Source organism: Carcharhinus amblyrhynchos, chromosome 25, assembly GCF_965287045.1.
Source record: "Carcharhinus amblyrhynchos chromosome 25, sCarAmb.v2.hapA, whole genome shotgun sequence".
Lineage (NCBI taxonomy): Eukaryota > Metazoa > Chordata > Chondrichthyes > Carcharhiniformes > Carcharhinidae > Carcharhinus > Carcharhinus amblyrhynchos.
Window position 1 is genome coordinate 19,096,406 of NC_137348.1, and position 27,720 is coordinate 19,124,125.

At 39.6% G+C, this 27,720-nt stretch overlaps 1 protein-coding gene across 4 annotated transcripts in view; it reads left to right on the plus strand.

Moving 5' to 3' along the window:
* Positions 1-27,720, plus strand: part of mapkap1 (MAPK associated protein 1) — a 282,802-nt gene that overhangs the window by 32,761 nt on the left and 222,321 nt on the right. For 3 of the 4 annotated variants that reach the window (XM_080212198.1, XM_080212199.1, XM_080212200.1), the window contains 3 exons: positions 14,707-15,031; positions 16,592-16,681; positions 18,696-18,844. In XM_080212198.1, the coding sequence (XP_080068324.1) occupies positions 14,707-15,031; positions 16,592-16,681; positions 18,696-18,844 (564 nt within the window). Of the gene's footprint in view, positions 1-14,706; positions 15,054-16,591; positions 16,682-18,695; positions 18,845-27,720 lie in introns of those variants that run through there. The other variant, XM_080212201.1, reaches the window with a different exon arrangement.

Sequence of the window (27,720 nt, forward strand, 5' to 3'; positions counted from 1 at the left end):
ACTATGGGGCAATTTGGCATGGCCAATCCACTTAACCTGCACATTTTTGGACTGTGGAAGGAAACTGAAGCACTTGAAGGAAACCCACGCAGACACAGAGACTGTGCAAACTCTACAGAGACAGTTACCCAAGGCCGGAAATTAACCCGAATCCCTGATGCTGTTCGGCTGCACAGTAGTTAGCACTGCTGCCTATTTTGATTCCATCCTTGATTCAATATTAATTACATAAGAACATAAGAACATAAGAAATAGGAGCAGGAGTAGGCCATCTGGCCCTTCGAGCCTGCCCCGCCATTCAATAAGATCATGGCTGATCTGTCGTGGCTCAGTTCCACTTTCCCGCCCTCTCCCCATAACCCTTAATCCCCTCTCTTATCAAAAACCCATCAACCCGCTTCTTAAAAATATTTAGCGAGGCAGCCTCCACCACTTCAACGGGCAGAGAATTCCAGAGATTCACCACCCTTTGAGCGAAGAAGTTCCTCCTCAACTCCGTTCTGAACCGCCCCCCCTTTATCTTGAGGCTGTGCCCCCTAGTCCTACTGTCTTTTTTGAGCGGGAAGAGTCTTTCCACCTCTATCCTATCCATCCCATTCATCATCTTATACGTCTCAATGAGATCTCCCCTCATTCTTCTAAATGAGATCAGCTTCCACTTTCAGGTGCAGTACTTGCAGCTTTGCTTTTTTGGTTTCTCTTTTCAAGCATGTCTGTTGCTGCAATCTTTGCCCTCCCACATTAAATCCTGAATGGACCAGAATTTTTGTAAGCTTTATGTTTCCAAAACTAAACTCTTTGTGCCTCCTATCAATGCACACTTCTAACTTTGAGTCCTAAAACCCCTCTAATTGCCACGTCAGCCCTTGCGGAGTTACAGAATCTTGCTATCAATTTTTCAGCTTGAATCAAAAATCCACCTTTTCAAACTTTATTTGACCACTCTCTTCTACCCTTAGTAATTTCATTCAATTCCCTTTTCTATCATCCCCACCTTTCCTCATTGCTGAAAAAGTGATCCACTCCTTTTGTCGACTCATGGCTCGACTTCTCTTTTATTCTGTTGGCTTAGTGCCATCCACCACATAACTTATTCAGAATGCTATTGTACACATTTTTGCCTGCATAAAATCTCAAACAGTGACATGTATCAGAATTCTCAGTTTTATTTTGGCTGTCATCTACAAGTATGTTTTGACTTATTTATTTTTCTCATCAAAACAGTGGATTTATACTATTACTGTACTCTTTCAAAACTGATATTGAAATTGAAACTCTTACCTCCTGTCCCCTGTTTTAAAAAAAAAGTTGGATTTTGCAGTAATGATGGCAATGAAATGGACAGTATTCTGTAAAATTCCCTACCTCATAGAGCCTTGGGCAGTTATTGAATATATTCAGACTGCGTTACAGATATTTGATCAACAGAAGAGTTGAGGGTTATAGGATAAAGAGAACAAAGTGGAGTTAAGGCTACAATCGGATCACTCATGATTTTAGTGAATGGTACAGAAGGCTGCAGGAGCCGATAGCTGCTCCTATTTATTTTGTTCTTGTCTGGGAATCTGTAGAAGGTATGCTGTTGAAATCCTGCAGATCATTAGAAATTTCTGAACTGATGAGAACTTGTCCTTCAGTTTTGTTGTACAAACCTGAAAAGATTGTGGAATTAGGATTTTAGTGGCACACTACTTTTAAAGTTACAACTGAAAAAACTTATGGCTCTGAAAAATTTAATTTTATTTGTGGATTGTTAGTTTATTCGTTTACAATTAATCCACATTGTTAATAATTTTAAAAGTCTGTGTTTGACATTTCAGTTTCTGTCTCAATCCCATTTATGTGGAGATCATATATCTTTTATCTTACTCTGTAAAATGTAATAAGTGAGGGACAGTGAGGGCATTTTACTTTCTGGTTTGCTGTCTGTGAGAGTATGTCCAAGTGTTTAGTTACCTCCCTGTTTGATGACATCACTGTTGCTTGCCATTTGAAGATCATCTTGAACTGGTTCTAAACTGACATTGGGAAGGGAAAATCCACACCTTGGAGTTTGCTAGATCTTTGTGTGCTGCTTTCAAGTCATTGGCAAGCATCATCATTTCACTGACTGAAAAATCTGAGCCAACAAATAGTTCGTAACTGCTTTGCTGATCTATGGTGCAACTAATGGACTGTGGCTCCTTTCCTTTTATCATTGTCAACCTGAAACTATCTAACTTGACAACCTTCCTTCAAAAGTTCCAACGATATATGCTTGCTTAAGAAAAGGCTCATAATTCACTGCTTTTAAAAAAAAAAGTGACTAGTACTGAATCAATTTGGTAACTGCCTATTATGCAGAAAGTGCTGCCAATCAAAATATGTTTGAACAATTAAGATGTCTATATTTGAATTAAATTGAAGGCTTGACTCCTCCCACAGGCACCTGTTCTGTGGTGACCACTGTTTAAACTATATCAGTATGGAATAAGTTGAGATGCCTTTCTGTGCACAAAGCTGATTTTCTTTGCTTCTTGTAAGCCAGGCTAAGAATTAGAGAAGTCAATACCATGAAAAATCTTAGAATTGCTTCACTTTTTGTTATAATGTTTTCTTTACTAAATTCATGTGGACTTTTACTCACCCAGGTAGGTATCGCTTTTGCTATTCGTAGGATTGCCACACCAATACTGTAGTTCAGCCCTATTCTTTTCAGTCAACTTTGAAATTATGAATTTTAATATGATTGTCAACATAATAAGCAGTAAGGAAAATTACATGTGCAGCATTTAAGTAACATTGCAACCTGTCAGAGCCCTTCAAAGAAAACAAATATGAATATATAATTTTCTTGTACTATATTACAGCATCTTCTATACAGTAATGTTTGCACAGATATTAAAATACAATTCCATTTTGTAGAATCTGAATTATTGGTTTGCATTGTTAATTAGTAGATTGCCGCTTCATATGCACCAAGCATGTAATTTGAATTTGTGGAAAACATCTACTTGTGTGTTGGCTAAGAATTGCAAAGTCCTTTGTAGAAGCTGCTCTGGTCCCTCACTTTACGTTTAATTCGGGGCATTTTACTGACATTTAGCTACAATCAGAACAGATCTCTATACTTTGCAATTTGCAATGTCAGAACCATCTCATTTCTGATCATGCTTTCAGCATGGATTTTTGATTGAAGAACAATAAAATTTTCTTAATGTCCCTCTTTCTCATGGGCACTCTTTTTTTGTGTTCACTCACTTCTTTCACCTTCCCAGTTCTCCATTCTGAATCACAATTGTTTTCTTTTCTTTTTGATTCTCTTTCTGCATCTACGCACACATGAAGTGGATGACACCCATGCTCGTATCTGTTTCTGTAGTTGATTTTTCCTCGAACAAGTCAGTAGCCTGTCTCCAGAAGCTATAGCTTGAAGGGTGCCACTCCACATTGAGAATGGTGAACCAGGAGACTCTCCTGCTCCAACTGGCTACCATGGACATTGGAAAGACTTGGAGAATGATAATTAATCTATTTGGCCATATTATGAATGCATCTTCCATGGGCATCAAGTCTTGGAGTCAGACCTAAACCCAGATGTCCGAGCTCAGGCAAGGACACAACCCACTATGCCAAAAGACCTCCCTCAGAACTGTTTTAAATGTCAAAGATAAAGGTCAATCCATTCTCATAGTCTGCACATGTATTATTTAAAAGTGAATATATTGTCTCCTGACTGGGATTGAAAGTTAGGTGGATAAGAATAGACAAACTGAAATATCAAAGACTCTTGAGTCCACAATGTACTGAAGAGGTTTGGGGTGTATCTATACAGTGCAGCTGGTACAAGTTAAGGGATTGATGAATATCCTGGAGATTGTCATGATTCATTTCAGGAGATTAGGGTGACATTTCTTGGAGATCCAAGATCTTGGGTCTTTTGCCTGCAGTTTCACATCCATTAATCCAGTTGGATTAAGAGCATAGTTTGGAAAACGCTGATCCTCTGGAGAGGGAATTTTAAGGATGACCAGTTGATCTTTTTTGGCATTGTACATAACAATATAAAGTTGAAGTTTACTTATTGATCACATGTAGGCTTGCATCAACACTGCAATGAGGTTACTGTGAAACTCTCCTAGTTGCCTGTTTGGATACAGAGGGAGAATTTAACATAGCCAATGCACCTAACCAGCTCATCTTTCGAACTGTGGGAGGAAAGCGGTGCACCCGGAGGAAGCCTACACAGACACAGGGAGAATGTGCAGACTCCTCATAGGTAGTGACCAAGCTGGGAATTGAACCCAGGTCCCTGTCACTGTGAGGCAGCAGTGTTAGTCACTGTGCCATGGCACCGCCCATGAATTTAAGCACAGCTTTTTGAATCTTCATTCCCATCTTATTTCATTAATGCATAATTGGTGTACTTTCAATTCTCTATTATTGAAGCACACAATTAGGTATTTCTGCTTACTCTGCAATATTCACAGCAAGAGTCATGTTTTTTTTCGACTATGAGCATAACTGAATACATTTCAATGTTTATATTCCAACAGCTGTGTTCATTTCAGACAGCTGCTCTTGAAAATGATGCATTACTAGACAAAATTGTATCCAGCAAATGCCATGAACAAGGATGGTAACTTAACCAAATAAAATATCTCTGCACACGCAAACATTGTGTTGACCACAGAATCTACGTTTTTCCCCTCCATGCTGTAACACCATTGAACCGTGTTGTCTTAAAGTCAACTAACCTTAATTCTTTTAACCTTTTCTGTAATAAAATTTAAAACATCTTCAGCAGATAAATACATAACTGAGTTTCTCATTTTAAAAATTACTTTAATAATTAGATTATAAAAATGCATAAACTGTTTTCGCAATATTTCTTCTGAGCCTCTGCCTTTGATTCATTCATTCCACATGGGATCTAGTTAATATTTTGGATTCAGTCAATCACGAATATCTGCCATGATGTCAATATTTTTATGACACTACCGTTCCCTCTATCATTGCACACATACTTTCGCTCTTTAACTTATGTTGTAACTATCCATTCTGTTATGATTAATCTAGTGTGATTTTAACATAACTTTTTTTTTCAAATTGCTATTGCAGTGTTATGATGTCCGTTGAGCACTCGCTCCACTGACCCACTTTTATGACTCGGTTTACCCTGAGCAGGGATATTAGCTCAATCATCCTCCATTCTAAGCTTGGTGACTCTGATATGAATCTGCTGTCTTTCTTCTGTCTCAATTAGATAATATCTGCCGGTTTTCATTTGTTTCAAAATCTTACCTACTACTTTCTTCAGCAGCATTATTTTGTTTTGCTCCATTAAAGGACTTCCTGTTCTCAGTTCTGTAGGAATATCTATACCCAAAACCATTCTTTGTTGACATGTTTGACGAACTGAGTAATTCCAGTATTTCTGGTTGCTTTGGAGGTCTGAGTTAAGGGAGCTTTGTATTCTCGCAGAAGACAAATATCTGTCATGGAGAAGGAGATAAGTCAATGGCATTAAATCTTTGAAGATTTTCAAATGCACTTGACTTTCATCAGGAAGTGGCAGAAGAAAGCTCAAGAAGTACAACATGTCCATCTTATTCAAATGACCAAATTTTGTAATTTGAACAAGATATATCATGCATGTACCCTTCCTATTATGGATCACTTATTACTGGTAAACACAACCAGACCTCGTTATTTTTTCTCATCCTGTTTATTTCTTAGCCCAGGAATGCAGAGGGCAATTGAGTTATTCTCTGCACTGTTTGGCTCAGATCAGTCTGTTGACACGTATTTGCCATGACCCCACCCCCTCCTCATACACATCTTGAGACACCAAGGGGCAAATCTAGAATGACTAATCCACCTAACCTGCACGTCTTTGGACTGTGGGTGGAAACTGGAGCATCTAGAGGAAATCCACACGAACATGGGGAGAACGTTCAGACTCCAAAGGGACAGACCCACGGTCGAAATTGACCTTGGTTCCCTGGCGCTGTGAGGTAGCAGTGCTAACCATTGTGCCACCCCAAGCTGGGCTTGAGAAGGGTAAATTAGGTATTGTTCTTCCTGATATTAGTGAAACCTGCTATAAAGTATATGTATAATCATCTGATGAGAAGAGGATTGTGCTTGGCTGTGTTGACACCTAAGTATCAAAAGGCCTGCTAACACGCATTCTACGTACAAATTCCTCTTAAATTATGACACATTAACTCTTCGGTGCCTTGCCAATGTAACTCATGACCCTACGTCAAAAGAAACCTTCTGGAGAAGGAGGGTGAAAATTTGCAACAGTGTAGTATTTCTCCCTAATTCCTGAGTTGTAATCTGGGCCATATTTGTAAAATTTAGTCTTTGCAAAGAACTTTTTTTTTGTCTAACCCAGTTTGAAGTTTTCACAGAGCAATTTGTTTGACATGAATAAAAACTAACTGAATTATAATGACGTGCTTTCCAAATTCAGTGTGCATGAAATAATATGATTTAATATTATTTTGTGAATATTATCATTGTGTCATTGCACCTGTATTTCAAAACAAAATGGGCGGTGGGGGTGTATTGTTACATTGTCACCAAAATCAAACTATGTTTTGCATTTCTTTTTGCCATAAATGTATTATGTGGTTGATATCTTGTCCATTTACAGTAGAGTATTTTTAATTATTGTTGCACAGTAAAACTCCACACCAACAGAGTTCTATTCTTTGTGTTGTAATGAATGGTCTTATTGGCTTTCTAGCAGGGGAAGGAAAGGAAATTTTTAGTATGTGGTGCTATTTATAGAATCCCATTCATTTTGGCCGTGCTAGTTTTGCATTGGTCTTTCTTTCAAAAGCTCGAACTTAATGCTGATGTCCAGAAGCAGAAATGGGCAGGAATAAAAATACATTGTCAGAATGAGTGCTTGATCAAAAACACTTAGAAGGAACAAAGAAAATCACATAGCAGGAATAGGCCCTTCAGACCTCCAAGCCTGCACCGACCATCCTGCCCGACTGAGCTAAAGCCTCCTACCCTTCCGGGGAGCACACCCCTCTATTCCCATCGTATTCATGAATTTGTCAAGACGCCTCTTGAAAGTCACTATCGTATCTGCTTCCACAACCTCCACTGGCAACGAGTTTCAGGCACCCCACTACTGTGTTTAAAAAAAAATCTGTCTTGTACATCTTTTAAACCTTGCCCCTCGCACCTTAAATCTGTGTCCCCTAGTAACTGACTGTTCCACCCTGGGAAAAAGGTTCTGACTATCCACTCTGTCCATGCCTTTCATAATCTTGTAGACTTCTATCATGTTGCCCTCAACCTCCGTCATTCCAGTGAGAACAAACCAATTTTCTCCAACCTCTCCTCATAGCCAATTCCTTCCATACTAGGTAACATCCTGGTAAATCTTTTCTGTACCCTCTCCAAAGCCTCCACATCCTTCTGGTAGCATGGCGACCGGAAATGAACACTGTATTCCAAGTGTGGCCGCACTAAGGCTCTATAAAGCTGCAACGTGACTTGCCGATTTTTAAATTCGGTGCCCCGGCTGATGAAGGCAAGCATGCTGTGTGCCTACTTGACTACCTTCTCCACCTGCATTGCCACATTCAGTGACCTGTGTATCTGTACATCCAGATCCTTTTGCCTATCAATACTCTTAAGAGTTCTGCCATTTACTATATATTTCCCATCTGTATTAGACCTTCCAAAATGCATTAACTCACATTTGTCCGGATTGAATCTGCCATCTCTCCGCCCAAGTCTCCAACCGACCGATATCCTGCTGTATCCTCTGGTCTTCATCGCTACCTGCAAATCCATCAACTTTTGTGTCATCTGCAAACTTACTAATCAAACCAGTTACAAACAGCAAAGGTCCCAGCACTGATCCCTGAGGAATGCCACTTGTCACAGCTCTCCATCCAGAAATGCACCCTTCCACTGCTATCCTCTGTCTTCTTTGACCAAGCCAGTTTTGTATCCACCTTGCCAATTCACCTCTCCCCATGCAACTTCACCTTCTGCACCTGGCTTTTCACTGCAATCCTTCTTAAACAAAGGCACACCATTTGCTACCCCCCAACCTTCAGGCACCTCACCTGTGGCTGTTGAAGATTCAAATATCTCTGCTAGGGGAACCAATTTTCAGCCCTAGCCCCCACAATATCCTGGGATACGCTTCATCAGGTCCCAGGGATTTATCTACCTTGATGTGCTTTAAGACATCTAGTGCCTCTTCTCTGTCATATGTGCACTGCTCAAAACAACACCATTTATTTCCCCAAGTTCCCTAACATCCATTTCTTTCTCGATAGTAAATACCAATGAGAAATATTCATTTAGGATCTCGCCCATCTCTTGTGGATGTGCACATAGATGACCCTGTTGGCCCTTAAGAGGCCCTGCTGTCTCCCTAGTTACTCTTTTTTTCCCTTTTGTGTTTAGAAGCTCTTGTGGATTCTTCTTTGCCTTACCTGCCAAAGCAATCCTTTTTGCCCTCCTGATTTCTCTCTCAACCCTATTCCAATAACCTCTATACGCCTCAGGGATCCACTTAATCCCATCTGCCTGTGCATGTCATATGCCTCCTTTTTGACCAGGGCCTCAATATCCCAAGTCACCCAGGGTTCCCTACTTCTAACAGCCTTCACTCTAAAATATGCTCACCCTGAATCCTGGTTAACACACTTGTAAAAGCCTTCCAATTACCAGCTATCACTTTGCTTGCCAAAAGATACCCCCAATAAACTTCTGAAAATTCCTGTCTAATGCCATCAAATTTGGCCTTGACCCAATTTAGATTTTTAACTTTTGGGCTAGACCTATCATTCTCCATAGTTATCTTAAAACTAATGGATTTATAGTCACTGCCCAAAGTTATCCCTCACTAGCACTTCTGACACCTGACCTTCCTTATTTCCCAAGAGGGGGTCAAGTTTTGTTCCCTCTCTAGTTGGGCCATCCATATACTGAATGAGAAATTCCTCTTGAATACACTCAAATTTCTTTCCATCCAAGCTCCTAATGCTATGGCTGTCTCAGTCAATGTTGGGAAAGTTAAAGTCCAGTCCCTTACTATTATCACCCTATTTTTCCTGGAGCTATCTGTAAGCGCCTTATTCATTTACTCTTCCATTTCCTGGTGATTATTTAGAGGTTTATAGTACCATCCCAAAAGTGTTTTCCCCTCCTTACTTTTCAGTTCTACTCATTATAGAATCAATGGGTGAACCCTCGGATGTATCCCCCCTCAGTACTGGCATGATATTCTCCCTAATCAAAAATGTAACTCCCCTCCTCCCTTGCCTCCTGTTCTACCTTTCCTATAGAACTAGGGTGATACTAAAATTAAACACACTTTTTCCATTGGACTATGGTAACATGTAGCACTGATTTTACCCCATGTCGTTGTGGTAATCACCTTCTTGCTGTTCCATAGGAAAATGGCTAGTGAACATTTTCCTCTTGAATTGAATCAAGAGGTCATCTTGTTTTAAACACAACCAACCTTCCTTTCATTTCAGTATCTGATATTGGGTCTTAGAATATGAGGTTGCATTGTATGCCATCTGTTGAAGCTTATCTTGCACCACATGGGGCCACCTTTAACACTACAATGTCATATTGCAAGAAATGATCCACTTGAGCAGTAGTTGAGGGAACCAAGTAACTTGATTCGTTGCGAATATGGGAAACTTATAGATAATTTTCACCTCTTTAAACTGCTGCTGTTCTGATTCAGCATTCTTGGTTGGATTGAAATTGCCAAAGTTCATTTTATGTGGTCCTTGAGCACCTTTTTCAAGCCTTCTCTGTGGGTTGAATTAAGTAAGAAGTCTCACAACACCAGATTAAAGTCCAACAGGTTTATTTGATAGCAAACACCACTAGCTTTCGGGGCTTTGCCCCTTCATCAGGTGAGTGTCACCTGATGAAGGGGCAAAGCCCCGAAAGCTAGTAGTATTTGCTACCAAATAAACCTGTTGGACTTTAATCTGGTGTTGTGAGACTTCTTACTGTTTATCCCAGTCCAACACCAGAAGCGCCACATCATGAGTCAAATTAAAACTTCAGCAGAGTAGCTTCAGCAAGAGCTCAAAGTGGGCAGAAACTAATTGGCTGCAAATTATACACCTCATTTGAACTTCTTTTCTACTAACTTCCATGGAAAGGAATATTGAGTGGTGTGTATCACTCTGCTCCTGTCTGTTTGCATTCCTACCAAAATTAAACTTTACTCTCCAGTTTTCCAGGGATACTGGAAGAGAAGCATTTATTGCACATCCGGTTCTTCAAAATATATTTGTATATGATGAAGATACAAAACTGACCTCTTCTGAGTTCGTTCTTAAAAGTCTAAAATAATGAAGCATATAGAGTTGTAACATATTGGGAACCTAAAACTCAATGCCACAAGGTGTTGAAGCAGGTAGCATTGACATAATTAAGAGGAGGCTTGATGCATATATGAGAGAGAGAGAGAGAGAGAATAGAGGCATAATGGTGTAAGGTGGAAAAAAAAACTAGTGATTGGAGACTTGTGTAGACAATAAGCAATGCAATTGTGGCAAATTGAGTCTGTTACATTCTATATATGCAAATCTGTTTTTCTTCATGTTAGTTGTTACATTATTTGCATAGCACTATTTTAACATAACACTATTAGTTTTAAAATAGTTATGGATAAAGGTAGAGTGGATCCACAGGTTAAGGTCCTAAACTGGAGCAGGGCCAATTTTGGGGGCATAAGGCAGGATCCAGTACAGGTTGATTGGGTGAGTTCCTTTGAAGAGAAAGGAATGACAGGCAAATGGGAAGCTTTGAAAGTGAGATATCAGGAGTCCAGAGACTGTTGCTGTTCCTGTAAGGGTGAAGGGAAAGGCTGGAAATTTAGGAATACCTGGCTGACGAGGGATATTGAGGTTCCGGTCAGGAAAAAGGAGGAAGCATATGCTGGGTTTAGACAATTGAGAGCAAGTGCATCTCTTGATGACTATAAAAAGCCTAAGAGTACACTTAATCGGGAAATCAGGAGGGCAAAAAGAGGGTAAGGCTAAAGAAAACACCAGGAAGTTCTATAGCGAAATTAAGAGTAAAAGGGTGGCTTGGGAAGGAATAGGTCTCCTTAAAGATCAGCATGGCTGTCTGTGTGTGGAACCACAGGAGGTGGGTGATATTTTTAATGAATGTTTCTCCTTGGTGTTGACTGAAGAGAAAATCATAGATGCTAAGGAAATAAGGGAAACAAGTGGTGATGTGAGGCATATTACTAAGGAGGAAGAAATGGAGCCTGAAAGTGCATTAAGATGGATAAATCCCCTGGACCTGATCAAGTGCATCCTTGGATTTTGTGAGATGCTAGGGAAGAAATTGCAGAAGTCCTTGCAGAGATATTTGCTTCATCTCTTTCCACTGGAGAAATTCCAGAAGACTGGAGGGTGGATAATGTTGTTTCATTGTTTAAAAAGGGTAGCAAAGACAAGCCAGGGAATTACAAGTTGGTGATCCTGACATACAGTAGTGGATAAGTTACTGGAGGTGATTCTGAGGGACAGGATCTATCAGCATTTGGATAGTCAAGGTCTGCCTGATTGGGGAAAGTCAGCATGGCTTTGGGTGTAAGAAGCCACGTTTGACAAATCTTTTAGAATTTTTCGACGAGGATGGATGAAGGTACGGCAGTGGATGTTTTCTCTATGGACTTTAGCAAGACCTCTCACACAGTCCTGCATGGCAGGCTAGTCTGGAAGGTTTTTTTGCATAGGATCCAGAGAGAGCTAGCTAATTGGATTAACAATTAGCTCCACGGTAGGAAGCAGAGGGTGATGTTCAAAGGTTCTTTTTCGGATTGGAGGCCTATGACTCAAGGTGTGCCATGGGGGTCAGTGTTGGGACCTTTTATTATTTGTTACTAATATAAGTGATTTGGATGTGAATGTGCAAGGCATGGTTAGTAAGTTTGTGGATGAATTTAGGATGTATGTTTGATAGCAAAGAAAATGATCAAAAATACGGGGGAATCTTGACCAGTTAAAGAAGTGAACTGAGGATTGGCAAATGGATTTCAATACAAATAAATGTGAGGTGTTGGATTTTGGAAAGTCAAAGTCCAGGGTAGGACTCGTACAGTGAATAGTAGGGCAGTGGGGAGTGTTGAGGAACAGAGGGACCTTGGATACAAGTATATTATTTTTGAAAGCAGCGTCACAGATGGTGGTGAAGAAGGCTTTCATCAATCAGGGCATTGAGTATAGGATTTGGGGCATTATGTTACAATTGTATAAGTCATTGGCAAGGCCGCATTTGAAGTATTGTGTACAGTTTTGATCACTCTGTTATAGGAAAGACATTGATAAATTGGTGTGTATATGGAAGGGCTGCATGTATGGAATGAGCTGCCAGAGAAATTGGCAGGTACAGTAGCAAAACTTAAAAAAGCATTTGAATAAGTACGTGGATGGGAAAGGATTAGAGCAATATGGGCCAAATGTGGGCAATTGGGACTAGTTGGGAGGGCACTTTGGTCAATGTGGACCAGTTGGGCTGAAGGACCAGTTTCCATGCTGTATTGCTCAGTGACTACTAGTTTTATTTTTTGTACCATCATCCCAGTACCAAAGAAAAGCCAGGCAGCATGCCTTAATGACTATCGCCTGGTGGCTCTGACATCCATCATTTATAAAGTGCTTCAAAAGTTAGTTATGGCATAAATCAATTCCTGCTTGCCAGAATCCACGACAGTTTGCCTATCGCTGCAACAGTTCCACAGCAGGCACCATCTCTTTGGCCCTACACTCAAGCCTGGAACACCTAGATAACAAAAACACCTATGTCAGACTTGTATTCATAGACTACAGCCCAGCCTTTAACATCATTATTTCTATGAGGCTCATCTCCAAATTTTGTGGCCCAGGGCTCAGCTCTGCTCTCTGAAACTGGATCCTAGACTTCTTAATCCAGAGACCACAGTCAGTAAGGATAGGCAACAACACCTCTTCCACCATCATCCTCAACACCAGTGATCCACAAGGCTGTCCTTGGCCCCTTACTATACTCCTTATACACCTTTGACTGTGTGGCTAAATTCCCCCCTGACCTGATTTTCAAGTTTGCTAATGACACCACCGTTGTGGGTCAGATCTCAAATAATGACGAGAAAATGATAGAGAATCTGGTGAGCTGGTGTGAGGTTAATAATCTCTCCCTCAATGTCAACAAAAACAAAGGAGATAGTCATCGACTTCAGGTAGTGTAGTGGAGGGCATGCCCCTGTATACATCAATGGGGACAAAGTAGAAATGGTCGAGAGCGTCAGGTTTTTAGGTGCCCGGATCACCAATAATCTACTCTGTTCCCTCCATGTGGACGCTCCTTAAAGAAGCCCACCAACGCCTCTACTTTCTCAGGAAACTAAGAAAATTTGGCATGTCTGCTACAACTCCCACCAACTTTAACAAATGCACCATAAAAACATTCTTTCTGGTTGTATCATAGTTTGGTATGATTCCTGCTCTGTCCAAGACCATAAGAAACTACAAAAATCGTGAATGATACCCAGTCCATGACGCAAACTGGCCTCCCATCCATTGACAGTCTACACTTCCCATTGCCTTGGAAAAGCAACCAGCATAATCAAGACCCCACACGCCCCAAAAATACTCTCTCCCACCTTCTTCCGTCAGGAAAAAGATACAAAAGCCTGAGATCGCTTACCAACCGATTCAGAGCCAGCTCCTTTCCCTGCTGCCATCAGAATTTTGAATGGACCTTGCATTAAGTTGACCTTTCTCTACACCCTAGCTATGACTGTAACACTACATTCTGCATTCTCTCCTTCCCTTCTGTATATATGCTTTGTCTGTATAGTGCACAAGAAACAATATTTTTCATGTATGCTATTACGTGTGACAATAAATCAAATCAAACTGGAAAGAGTGCAAACAAGATTTACGAGGTTGTTGCCAGGACTAGTGGGCTGGAGTTATACGAAGAAGTTGACCAGGCTAGAACATTATCCCTTAGAACGTAGGAGAATGAGGGGTGAGCTGTATAAAATCATGAGGGGCATAGATAGGACGAACACATATAGTCTTTTTGCCAGGGAAGAGGAATTGAAAACTAGACCGCATAGGTTCAAGGTGAGAGGGGAAAGATTTAAAAGGGACCTGAGGGACAACTTCTTCACGCAGAGGGTGGTGCGTATATGGAATGAGCTAGAGAAAGTGGTGAAGCAGTAGCAACATTTAAAAAGCATTTGGATAAGTACATGGATGGGAAAGGATTAGAGGGATGTGGGCCAAACATGGCCATTGGGACTAGCTGGGAGGGCACCATGGTCAACATGGACCAGTTGGCTGAAGGACCTGTTTCCATGCTGTGTTGCTTTATGACTGTTAGTTTCATTTTCTGATTAATTTCTATCAGAAAAATTGATGTACTATCACTTGAGCTTTCATTTGTTTTAAACTATAAAATTTGTAGCATTAAAACTCTGCAGTTGCAGTGGATGTATGGCAGCAAAGATCTATTTGTGTATTTACGTAATATTAAAACAAAGTATTTTGTGATGTTTTGTCACAATTTGGATTAAGTGATGCTTTTTGGTTAAGTAGAAGATTAGTTTAAAAAAACTAGAAAAGTAGCAATTCTTTTTCAAACTTTGGTTTGACTGGCTTATTGTGATGCTTTGTATACCATTGATTTGTAACATTTTATTTTCAGCTTGGCATTCAGGATGTAACATGGAAGAGAGAAATTAATTTTCAAAGAAGCTGCTTCATCAAAAGAATGGCCTTTCTGGACAACCCTGCTATTATCTTGGCCCACATTCGTCAATCACATGTCACTAGTGATGACACAGGGATGTGTGAAATGGTTCTTATTGACCATGATGTTGACCTGGAGAAATTGTATGCTCCCATATCCAGCAGCATCAGGACAAATGTGCAGGGGGAAGGGAATGCTGAGACTCAGGGTTATGACTACTCGCAATCAGTTGATATTACCTCAAGCTGGGATTTTGGTATTCGGAGACGATCAAACACAGGTAAAACCTAAATACATCTTGGGTGAGTAAGAAGTGTTACTAGTTTACTAGTAACTGTAATTGAGTTGCCAGTACAACACTCACACACACCCCATAGTAATGGTTTGGATTATTTTGTAGGAGGCAAAATTCATTGTTTTAATTTAGTATTTTGGTTGGACTTCAAAAAATCTCTAAGTTGCTAAACTGCCAGGATTTATTTCAGTTTGAAATAAATAGTGCTTTTTGGTTATTACATGATCTATTGGAGAACATGTTCAGAATAAGGTTCTAAAACAAAAAGTGCTGATAATTTTAGGGGAACTGTGAATTGTAAGTCATTGGCATTTGAAGGGAGGGAGTTTTGCTTATGTGCATAGGTTCTGTGGCATCTTGCACCTCCAGAGCAAGAGGAAAGAGTAAAAGAATGAAAGTAAGCACTTTTTACTATTTTCTTACAGGATTCTAACAGAGAAGCAATGAATTTCTCTTGTGTGCTCTCCCAGCCTCTGTTTAAGCTCAATAATAGAACTATCTACTTGTTCAGTTTTTACACACCCATCCCACAAAACATTTAATTTATTCCTTAAGAGTGAGATTTAGTCAAAGCATCTGATCCCACCTAGTCTAATTAGTGGAATTTATAGTTGAAGACCCTGCTAGATCAAAGCTGTCAAAGTTTTTTTTCTTTCAAACAAATCTTTCTATAGAAAGTAATGGCAAGCTTACTGCTTGTATTTTGCTTGATGTATTAATTGTGATGGTTAACCACTTAATTTAATATTTAATTAATCCTCATTGTTTCCAATCAAACAGTGCAGTTGAGTGTGCGTTTGAATGCATCAAATTTATTGAATACTTCACCTTCAAGAATCTGTATCAAAAAGAATGTTAATTAGTGATTCACTGAAGAATTGAAATGCTCATTGACAAATGGAAATGCAATCTAATGTTTTGTTTATAAATTTGAAAGGTATTACGGATACTGTAGTAAATATGAGCAAAATTAGTTGTTTGTGCTCCTTCAGATCCCAGAATCTTAAATGGATCTGATGTCCATTTGACTTCAGAATGTGTTCAAGACAGACAGTGCCTTAGTATTTTAGTTTGATAGTAAATAAAAAGCACCTAACAGGAAATTTAGGTGACTTCTTCTGAGTTTAAGAAATCCCAGGTAATTGTACTCATTGTAATCCAATAGTCAATCGACATTTACCAACCATTAACATTTCTGGAGGAAACATTATTAATGATTTATGATTGTGAACTGGCTTATTAATCACACATGTTTTTACATTTTAATATTCTCTGCACTGTTGAAATTCTTTATGAGCTCTATTAATGTTTTATGTCTTTTAAATTCAATTATTAATCATGGACATTTTCAGAGTTTTGTTGGTATTTGTATAGCTGTGATGTCATCTTTGAAAATTTATGAACGTTTGACATAGTTATAATACAATATAAAATACCCATTTAAAATGTGTAAATGTATTTCATTATGACACTTTTATTGCTGACTTCCCCAGACAATGATTTTTTTTGTTTTTAGTTTTTCTTTTTTTTTTACTTCTCTTGCAGCTCAAAGGCTCGAACGGTTAAGAAAAGAACGACAAAATCAAATCAAATGTAAAAATGTTCAGTGGAAAGAAAGGAATGCTATACATTCAGGTAAAGCATGTTTTGTAGAATTTAAAAGTAATTATTTTCTCTGTAGTGTTTTGAGTGCTGTAATTTATTTCAATTTAAAAATCTTTTAGTCTAAATGATTCTCAATATTTTTGAAACTATCAGTAGAGAAGAAACTTAGTATATCAGATACGATGTCCAATTGAGCTTTCCTATAACAAAACTGAACAACTTAATGCTGTATCCAAATATGCTGAGTTAATGGGTGGATCTATTTTAAGTTTGTTTCAAAATTACTATTAGCAATGTGCTTAACACTGGCATTTCTTGAAATACATTTGCAAAAAATGTAAAATAACTTGAGTTTGGAAGAACCATGGGCATAGTCTTCAGTACAAATAGAGGTTGACTGACTGCATTAATGCAGAAATATTGCACTATTTATTGTTGCAGTGAGACATTAGGATACACTGAAATCTTTTCTCGATCGTTGGTGCCCCAAAGCAAGCTTATAAAGAGACGTGAATTTGAAAAGGTTGTAGATTTCAAATTTTTTGCAGAGGCAAATATTATTCGATTGCTGACTTAAAACACTTAAGTTGTTTGTTTTTCCCCAGATCTGCACTACTAATCTTTCACAGCACCAAAACGATAGTCATTGATCCTATCAGTCCGCAGCCTAAGTAATACAAATCCTATTGTTAAACTACATCATAACTTGTGCAGTCTGTTTCAGAAAATAAACTTTGTCCTTTTTCACAAATTCTCTGTGTTGTAAGTGATGATGCATATTATCTTTATTAAAGTTTATGTTTGGATGCTTTCCCTCTCTAATAAGGATTTCACTAAATACTTCAGAAAATATTGTTCTTGTGACTGTAGTGAGAGAGAATCCATGTAATATTAGAAATTGGAACACTTCTGTGACCATTATTGCACTTTCTATACTGCTCCTCAAGTCGCACATGGAATAGATTCCCATCATCATTAAATGTTTTTTGTTGGGTATCCCTGATTATGAAAATGTTTCAAGGTTATATGGACAAATGTGGATTTCTTGAAGTACTATGACTGCAGTCACACTGGACTGATGGAAGTTCGTCCTTTTCAAATGAAACTGATGGCTGAATGATGGAATATTTGACCTACAGTTTAAGAGTTCATGTTTGATTTGAAACAAGAGAAATTTCAGTATTTTTCTCAGCTGGAGATTTTATTTGTGGTTCTTTGCCTCTTTGGTGAAGTAAGTTGGAGTGACTGCCTGTTTTTAATATATATTTACTGGATAATTTGCAAGTGGACCATTTTATTTTGCTATTGAACAAATTAATTGTAATTGTTGTGCCTGTGAATTAATTGTTTTTCTGCTGTTAAAGTCAGGAATTCACCACAGAAATACCTCATTTCTTCCACCATAATCGTTGGTTGAAATGACTCGAAGTTGAGAACTGTTTTTATGCAGCTTTTTTTAAAGTTTTCTATTTAAGTACTACTTAAATAGAACTTTTAACAATATACAAAAATTAGGTTTGATATTACCTTTTTATCTTAACCTGTATTTTTATTACTTATTTGATTAAGCCTCAGAGCTTTTATGGCCCCAATTTTGAGATGAACTTGAAATTTGTGTCAGTCCCTAAAACCTCAACAGATCCCAAATGGATGGGAATATTTCAACACAGTTCCTTGATTTTGCACAAATGTAAGGAAATGTCCCTAAAAGAAGTCAAAGTTGTACCAGTTTATTGCTGCATAAAAGCAATAAGACGTTTGTTGTGGAGGATGCTTCTTTGAGTATTGGAGAATGAGGACGGGGCTTTCCAGTCACATGCACTCCAAGACTGGAAATTCCTGTCTGAATTCATCAGATCTTTAAATGGTCCGCCAAATTTTCTGTCTCGTCACCACAATTCCCGTGGCAGATGGAACGGGAAATTTTCAGCCCAAGTGTTTCTAAATTCGTGCATAAGTTATTTTTTAACCTTCATATGAAATTATCCATTAACGCTTAATAGTATAATTGATATATTCAAACATACTTTCTCTCTAACTTCAGCTGAAGAACTAGGTTCCTTGTTTGAAAAGAAGGACTTCCGCACAAAACCACTGAATACTGGAAAACAGTCTACACTTTCTGTACGACTTGAACAGTGTCCGCAGCAGCTGAACAACCCATTTAATGAATATTCCAAATTTGATGGCAAGGTTAGTACAGAAAAAGATTTCACATGTTACACTGCATCCCAGAAATATCGTTAGAACATAAGCAAAGCCGCATTATAACACCTATCAATCTAAATTAATGGTTTGACAAGAGTTTAGTTATTGTTAACTGCATTTATGGGGTCAAGCAGCTGCTTGAAAATTGCAAGACCATTCTGTTGTTATTTCTATTTTCTAAGCACTTAGTGAACAGTCTGACTTGGACTTGACATCTCCACACTGCAGTATAGTTAATTCGATGACAAATTCTCTGGGGAAAATTTCCTCAATGCTTTCCTTAGTAAAATTGTAATGTATTTATGTGCTTGCTATAAATAGCTCAAAGAGGAAATATTTCCTCTCTTTGTTGAAATGAAACATATTAACCCCCACTCAACTGCTTTGCTGTTATGCAGTACCATTTTTGACACACATCTCGCTGAATGAAAACTTTCAGTTGTGCTGATGTCTACTTTTCTCTTGCGATATTCCGTGTTACTGCAGTTACTTCGAACAGTGTTCACGTAGTAAATACTAATACTACAAAAGTCTCACTGTTAAAAGGATACTTATTCTAGCTGAACTGCTGATGAAACGAGATTAAAAATGTTTTTATTGCATCTTTAGAAAAACCTTGCAATATGTGTATTCTTACCAAAATACACGGCTTATTTTGCAGTTTCGTGATTTGCATTTCCGAAGTCTATTGGAAATAAAATTTTTGCTTTTGAGCTGTTTTTTCACTAGATCCAGCTAGTTTACTCTGATTTAAATTATATTTTAACGACAGATTTGGTACCTTTTGCCTCAGTGAGACAGTTATTTTTCATAAGAGCAGGTTTTAAAGAAAATACATTTTTTGAGGAAAGCAAATGATCTGTTTACACTTTATATCTTAATTTATATCTGAACTATGAGGTCTTTATTTTGCTCTTCTGCTTACTAGAATGGATTTGTGCTTTATCACAGTTTCTTCTTGCCCATCCCCTGTTCCATACAGTTTTTCAACAGGTTTATATGATGGATCATATTCTCAATATGAAACATCAAACAGTGTAGATTCTTTAAAAAATAAAAATACAATGGATGCTGGAAATCTGAAATAAAAACGAAGTACTGGAAAAACTTTGCAGGTCTAACAGCATCTATGGAGAGAAACACTGAATTAATATTTTGAGTCGAGTATGACTTCTTCATTCAAGTCAATAACTAATAGGAAAATTTTAATTTGTGATCAACAGTTTAGTAAGATACATTTTTCTCATGGTCGAACATAGTAGCATTTTATTTTTTTTTATGCGTGTTGTGATTTAGAACCAAAGAACAAAACAGCACAGAAACAGGCCTTTTGGCCCTTCTTGGCTGTGCCGAACCATTTCTCTGCCTAGTCCCACTGACCTGGACCATTTCCCTCCACACCCCTCTCATCATAGAGTCATAGAGGTTTACAGCATGGAAACAGGCCATTCGGCCCAACATGTCTATGCTGCCCTTTTTTTTAAAACCCCACATTTGGCCTATACCCCTCTGTACCCATGTAACTGTTTAAATGCTTTCTAAAAGTCAAAATTATATCCGCCTTTACTATTACCTCTGGCAGCTTGTTCCCTCTGTATGAAATTATTGCCCCTCTGGACCATGTACCTGTCCAAGTTTTTCTTAAATGTTAAAAGTGAGCCCACATTTACCACTTGCATCTGGCAGCTCATTCCACACCCCAATCATTCTGTGTGAAGAACCACCCGCTCCCCACCATATTCCCTTTAAACTTTCCCCCCTTCACCCTTAACTCATGCCCTCTAGTTTTTTTTCTCCTCTAGCCTCAGTGGAAAAAGCCTGCTTGCATTCACTCTATCTATACCCATCATAATTTTATACACCTCTATCAAATCTTCCCTCATTCTTCTATGCTGCAGGGAATAAAGTCCTAACCTATTTGTTTAACATCTTTTGAGAACAATGTCATGATCCATGTATATAAAGTGTATATATAGAGTTTAATGTCTTCTGTGAACTTTTTATCATGGTACATGTTGCACAAAATTCAGTGGTTAAAATTTATGATTTTATCCTCTACTACATTACCTCATCCAATTGGATTGATCACAGACTGGAAACAATTTAACAACTAAGATCTTTTTTTGATACGATATGAATAACTTGCTTCTCATGTGTTTGACTTAATGTCGTTAAAGTTTGAAAGACCTTATGCATGGGCTTGCTATTAGCAGATGTAGAGCATGATTTGAATATAAGTACATAAACAAATTAAACTGTACATTAGAAATAAATTACCTGGAATGAATTGTTTAAAATCCATCTTGCTCTTTAGGTGAAAATTATGATGCCAGGAATTACTTTGGTAATGTTTTTTGCAATTATGCGACAATCTTCCAATTTAATTTCTAATTTGTGTGCATCTTTCTGTTAATCTATCCCGTTATGAATGGAAAGTAGATTTTCCAGAATTATTGTCTGCAATTTCTTATCACATAGAACAATGTGGCACACCGCTCCCACTTTTCTAATGAAAGGAAAATTCTGTGGATGCTGGAAATCTGAAGAACAGCAAGTGCTGGATAAACTCAGCAGATCTGACAGCATTGTGGAGGGGAACAGAGTTAATGTATCGTGTCCAAATAACCTTTCTATGGTCCTGCTGAGTTTATCCAGCACGTCTGTTTTTATTTCTCCCACATATCTCCTGTTTTGAACAGATTTTTAAAATATATCCACATGATTGAAAGAATTGTAATAGGTGGTGAGCAATTCGCATTTGTGAGGTGGCATGTTAATTCCAGATCTTTATTGAATTCAAATTTCACCATTTGCCATGGTCACTGGATTACTAGACCAGTGACAATACCACCATGCTACCGCCTCAATGCAGAAATAGCGAAAAGGTCATCAGATTAATGTTGCGATCCATTCAGGACCAAAAAGGAGGTAATATTATGAAGAAAGAGGGGATAGTAGAATTACAAAATGAATTATTTGCATCTTTGTTCACTAGAGAAAAGGAAGTTGTCAAAGTAACAAGTGGGGGAGTAATAAGATAAGACAAAAAATAAATCAAGAGCATGCATCGAAAAGGCAACAGTCTTTAAAGTAGAAGAGTCAACTGATTTGAATGGGAAATGTCCAAAGTTACTGTTGGAAGTAATTGAAATTTCAGAAGCTCCAGTCATAACCCAGAAACACTCCTTGGAAAGGGGGTGGTAACAGTAGACTGAAGAATTGCAAATGTCATGTCATGCCTTTTTTTAAAAGAGGGAGCGGAATAAATCCAACAGCTACAGATTAGTCCAGCCTAATGGTGAGAAGGCACTCAAAGATAATATTCTGGGACAATGTTAATTGATATTTGGAAAAGTATGGATTAATGAATGAAGGTCAACATGAATTTGTTAAACCAAAATAGCGTTTGATTGACTTGATCAAGCCCTTTCAAGTAAGAAGTGGGTTAGTGAGGGCAATGTGATGCTGCGCAAATGGACTTCCAAAACGTATTTGACAAAGAACAATGTAATAGATGTGCTAGTAAAATGGCAGGCAGTAACTAGTGGGGTGCCACAGGGATTGAAGCTGGGACTCCAGCTATTCACAATAAATGTTAATGATTTGGATGAGGGAGCAAAACATAACGTCTCAAAGTTTGCAGATGATACCAAGTTGAGTGGGAGGGTGACCTGAGACGATGTGTTGCAGTTATACAGGCCCTTTGTGAGTCCACACCTGTAGCATTATGTGTAGTTTTCGTCTCCTTTTCTGAGGAAGGATGTTCTTTCTCTCGAAGGAATGTAACGAAGGTTTACCAGGCTGATTTGCGGAATGGCAGGACTGATGTATGAGGAGAGATTGACTAGTTAGGATTGTTTTTAAGAACATAAGAAATAGGAGCAGGAGTAGGCCATCTAGCTCTTCAAGCCTGCCTCGCCATTCAATAAGATCATGGCTGATCTGAAGTGGGTCAGTTCCACTTTCCTGCTTTCTCCCCATAACCCTTAATTCCCTTGTCTATCAAATACCCATCTACCAGTGACTTAAATATATTTAGCGAGGTAGCCTCCACCACTTCAACGGGCAGAGAATTCCAGATATTCACCACCCTTTGAGTGAAGAAGTTCCTCTTCAACTCTGATCTAAACTGCTCCCCCCCTCCTATCTTGAGGCTGTGCCCTCTAGTCCTGCTATCCTTTCTAAGCGGGAAGAATCTCTCTACCTCTACCCTATCCATCCCCTTCATTATCTTATACGTCTCCATAAGATTCCCCCCTCATCCTTCTAAACTCAGAGTACAGACCTGGTCTGTTTAGTCTCTCTTCATAGTCCAATCCCCTCATCTCTGGTATCAGCCTAGTGAACCTCCTTTGCACTCCCTCCAAGGCCAATATATCCTTCTGCAAGTGTGGCAACCAAAACTGCACACAGTACTCCAGCTGCGGCCTCACCAGTACCCTGTACAGTTGCAGCAAGACCTCCCTACGTTTATATTCTACCCCCCTTGCTATAAAGGCCAACATTCCATTTGCCTTCTTGATCACCTGCTGTACCTGCAGACTGGGTTTTTGCGATTCGTGCACAAGGACCCCCAGGTCCCTCTGCACCATAGCATGCTGCAGCTTTTCGCCTTTTAAATAATAATCCCTCCTACTATTATTTCTGCTAAAGTGGATAACTTCACACTTGCTAACATTATACTCCATCTGCCAGGACCTCGCCCACTCGCTCAGCCTATCCAGATCTCTCTGCAGACTTTCCACACCCTCCATGCAATTTGCTTTACCACTCATCTTCGTGTCATCAGCAAATTTCGTCACCCTACACTCAGCCTCCTCCTCTTGATCATCTATATAAATGGTAAATAGTTGAGGCCCCAGCACTGATCCCTGCAGCACTCCACTAGTCACCAACCGCCAACCAGAATAGCACCCATCCTCTATCCATGCTAACACCTTACCCCCAACTCCGTGCACCCTAACCTTCTGTAGTAACCTTTTATGAGGCACCTTATCAAATGCCTTTTGGAAATCTAAAAACACCACATCCACCGGTTCCCCTCTTGTCTACCGCACTAGTCACATCCTCATAGAAATCCAATAAATTCGTCAAACACGACTTCCCCTTAACGAATCTGTTCTGCGTCTGCTCGATCAAACCATTCTTTTCTAGGTGCCTCGCTATTTCTTCTTTGATAACGGATTCTAGCATTTTTCCAACTACAGACGTTAAACTAACCGGCCTATAATTCCCTGTCTTTTGCTGAAGTTCAACCAAATGAGGGAGGATCTCAGAGACTTACAAAATTCTAACAGAGCAGAGTAGATGCTGGGAGAATGTTCCCAATGGTGGGGGAGTCCAGAACCAGGAGTAACAGTGAGGATTCAGGGTCGACCTTTTAGGATGGAGTTGAGGAAACATTTCTTCACCCAAAGAGTGGTGAGCCTGTGGAATTCATTACCACAGGAAGAGGTTGGTGCCAAAACATTGAATGTATTCATAAGGTGGCTGGATATAGCACTTGGAGCGAAAGGTTATGCGGGGAAAAGCAGGATTGGGCTATTGAGTTGGACAATTAGCCATGATTGTAATGAATGGCGGAGCAGGCTAGAAGGGCCAAATGGCTGCCTCCTGCTCCTACCTTCTATGTTTCTATGTAAAAGTAACGCCAGTGGAATTAAAGGGATAGTAATACAATGGAAATAAAATTGATTAAGGGACAGAAAACAGTGGTGTGCATTTTCTTTCAGACTTCGAGCAGGGGCAGGTGGGTATCTGGATTTCCAGAAGGCATTTGTCGTGTCAAAGACTGCTTTATAAGATAAATGTGCACTGTATTACAGGTAATGTATTAGCGTGGATAAAGAATTGGTTAAGTAATAGAAAGCAAAGAGTGGGGATAAATGGGTGTTTTTCTGGTTGGCGATCAGTGACTAGTGGTGTGCCTCAGGAATCCGTGTTGGGACCGCAATTGTTTACAATTTACGTAGATGATTTGGAGTTGGGGATCAAGTGTAGTGTGTCAGAATTTACAGATGAAGTGAGATGGGTGGAAGAGCAAAGTGTGCCGATGACGCTGAAAGTCTGCAAAGGGATATAGATAATCTAAGTGAGTAGGCAGGGGTCTGGCAGATGGAAACAATGTTGGTAAATGTGAGGTCATCCATTTTGGTAGGGATAACAGCAAAATGGACTATTATTTAAATGGTAAAAAATTGCAGCATGCTGCTGTACAGAGGAAACTGGGTATCCTTGTGCAGGAATCTCAAGGAGTTGGTTTGCAGATGCAGCAGGTAATTAAGGCGGCAAATGGAATTTTGTCTTGCATCATAGAGGGATGGAGTTTAAAAACAGCGAAGTTATGTTGCAGCTGTATAAGGTACTGGTGAGGCTACACCTGGAGTACTGTGTACAGCTTTGTTCTCCTTACTTGAGAAAGGATATACCGGCAGTGGAGGGGGTGCAGAGGAGATTCACTAGGTTGATTCCGGAGTTGAGAGGGTTGGTTTATGAAAAAGAGACTGAGGCAACACTCATTGGAATTCAGAAGAATGAGGGGAGATCTTGTAGAAATATAGAAGTTTATGAAGGGACTAGATAAGACAGAAGCAGAAACGTTATTTTCACTGGCGGGTGAAACTAGAACTAGGAGGCATGGCCTCAAAATAAGGGGTAGCAGATTTAGAACTGAGTTGAGGAGGAACTCCTGGATATGATCTAGTGGCCATTATGGAAACATGGTTGCAAGATGACAGGGACTGGGAGCTGAATGTCCAGGGGTATCAAGTGTTTAGGAAGGACAGATGGGAGGAAAAAGGGGGTGGGGTAGCTCTGTTAATTAAGGATAATGTCAGGGCAGTAGTAAGGGAAGATATAGGCTCCAAAGAGCAAAACGTGGAATTGTTGTGGGTGGAGATAAGAAATAGTAAGGGGAGGAAGACACTGGTGGGTGTGGTCTATAGGCCCCCAAATAATAACTTTGAGGTGGGGCGGGCTATAAACAAGCAAATAAATGATGCGTACAGAAACGAGACGGCAATAATTATGGGGGATTTTAATCTGCGTATTGATTGGATAACCCAATGTGGTGGGCTTGAGGAAGAGTTCTTGGAATGCTGTCGGGATAGTTTCCTTGAACAGTATGTGACGGAACCTATGAGGGAGTGAGCTATCTTAGATCTGGTGTTGTGTAACGAGGCAGGTAGAATTAGGGATCTTCTTGTGAGGGATTCTCTTGGGATGAGTGATCATAGTATGGTTGAATTTTTGATGCAGATGGAGGATGAGAAAGTAGGGTCTTGAACCTGTGTCCTCTGTTTGAACAGAGGGGAGTATGATAGGATGAGAGCGGAATTGGCAAATGTAGATTGGGGGCGCAGATTGGTTGGTAGGACAGCTGAGGAACAGAGGAGGATTTTTAAGGAGACCTTTTTCGGTACTCAGCAGAAATATATTCCAATGGTAAAGAAGGACTGTAGGAGAAGGGATAACCAGCCGTGGTTATCGAAGGAAATAAAGGAGAGTATTAAATTAAAAGCTGATGCGTTCAGAGTGGCTAGAAATAGTGGGCGATTAAAAGATTGGGAAAAATTTAAAAATCAACAAAGAATGACTAAGAAGGTGATAAAGAAAGGAAAGATAGACTATGAAGCTAAACTAGCACTAAATATAAAAAAGGACAATAAAAGTTTTTACAAATATATAAAGAAGAGGAGGCTGGCTAGAGTGAATGTTGGATCCTTAGAGGATGAGAGGGGGGATTTAGCGGTGGGAGATGAGGAAATGGCTGAGGCTTTAAATAAGTTTTTTGCCTAGGTCTTCATGGAGGAGGACATGAATAGTTTGCTGGATCTTAAAAATAGAAGGATGGTAGGAGTTGAGGGCCTGAATGCAATTACTGCCACTAGAGAGGTAGTGCTTGATAGACTAATGGGACTGAAGGTGGACAAGTCCCCAGGAATGGATGGAATGCATCCCAGGGTTCTGAAAGAAACGGCAGAGGTGATAGTGGATGCCTTAGGAATTATTTATCAAAATTTGCTGGATTCTGGGGAAGTGCCGGAAGATTGGAAAACAGCTAATGTTACGCCGCTGTTTAAAAAAGGTAGAAGAGAAAAAGCAGGGAATTTATCGGCCGGTTAGTTTAACATCTGTAGTTGGAAAAATGCTAGAATCCATCATCAAAGAAGAAATAGCGAGGCTGGAGTACTGTGTGCAGTTTTGGTCGCCGCACTTGTGGAAGGATATATTGGCCTTGGAGGTTCACTAGGCTGATACCGGAGATGAGGGGGTTGGACTATGAAGAGAGACTAAATAGACTAGGTCTGTACTTGTTGGAGTTTAGAAGGATGGCGGGGGGGATCTTATAGAGACGTATGGCGTCTAATGCTTCAGTTGTACAGAACGTTGGTTAGACCGCATTTGGAGTACTGCGTCCAGTTCTGGTCACCTTACTACCGGAAGGACGTGGAGGCTCTGGAAAGGGTTCAGAGGAGGTTTACCAGGATGTTGCCTGGTATGGAAGGGCTGGGTTACGAGGAAAGGTTGGAGAAACTGGGACTATTCTCCTTGGAAAGACAGAGATTGAGGGGGGACATGATAGAGGTATATAAGATACTGAAGGGAATAGACAGTCAATAGTGAGAGACTGCTCCCTAGACTGGGTACAAATACGAGAGGTCATGATTTAAGGGTGAGGGGGGAGAGGTATAATTTGGATGTGAGAGGAAGGTTCTTTACGCAGAGAGTTGTGGGGGTATGGAACACGCTACCGAGTAGGGTGGTGGAGGCAGGAACGTTGGACTCGTTTAAGGTTCAGTTAGATAGACACGAGTGAAACGAGGATGGAGGGTTATAGTAGGGGCTATTAGATAAGGTCA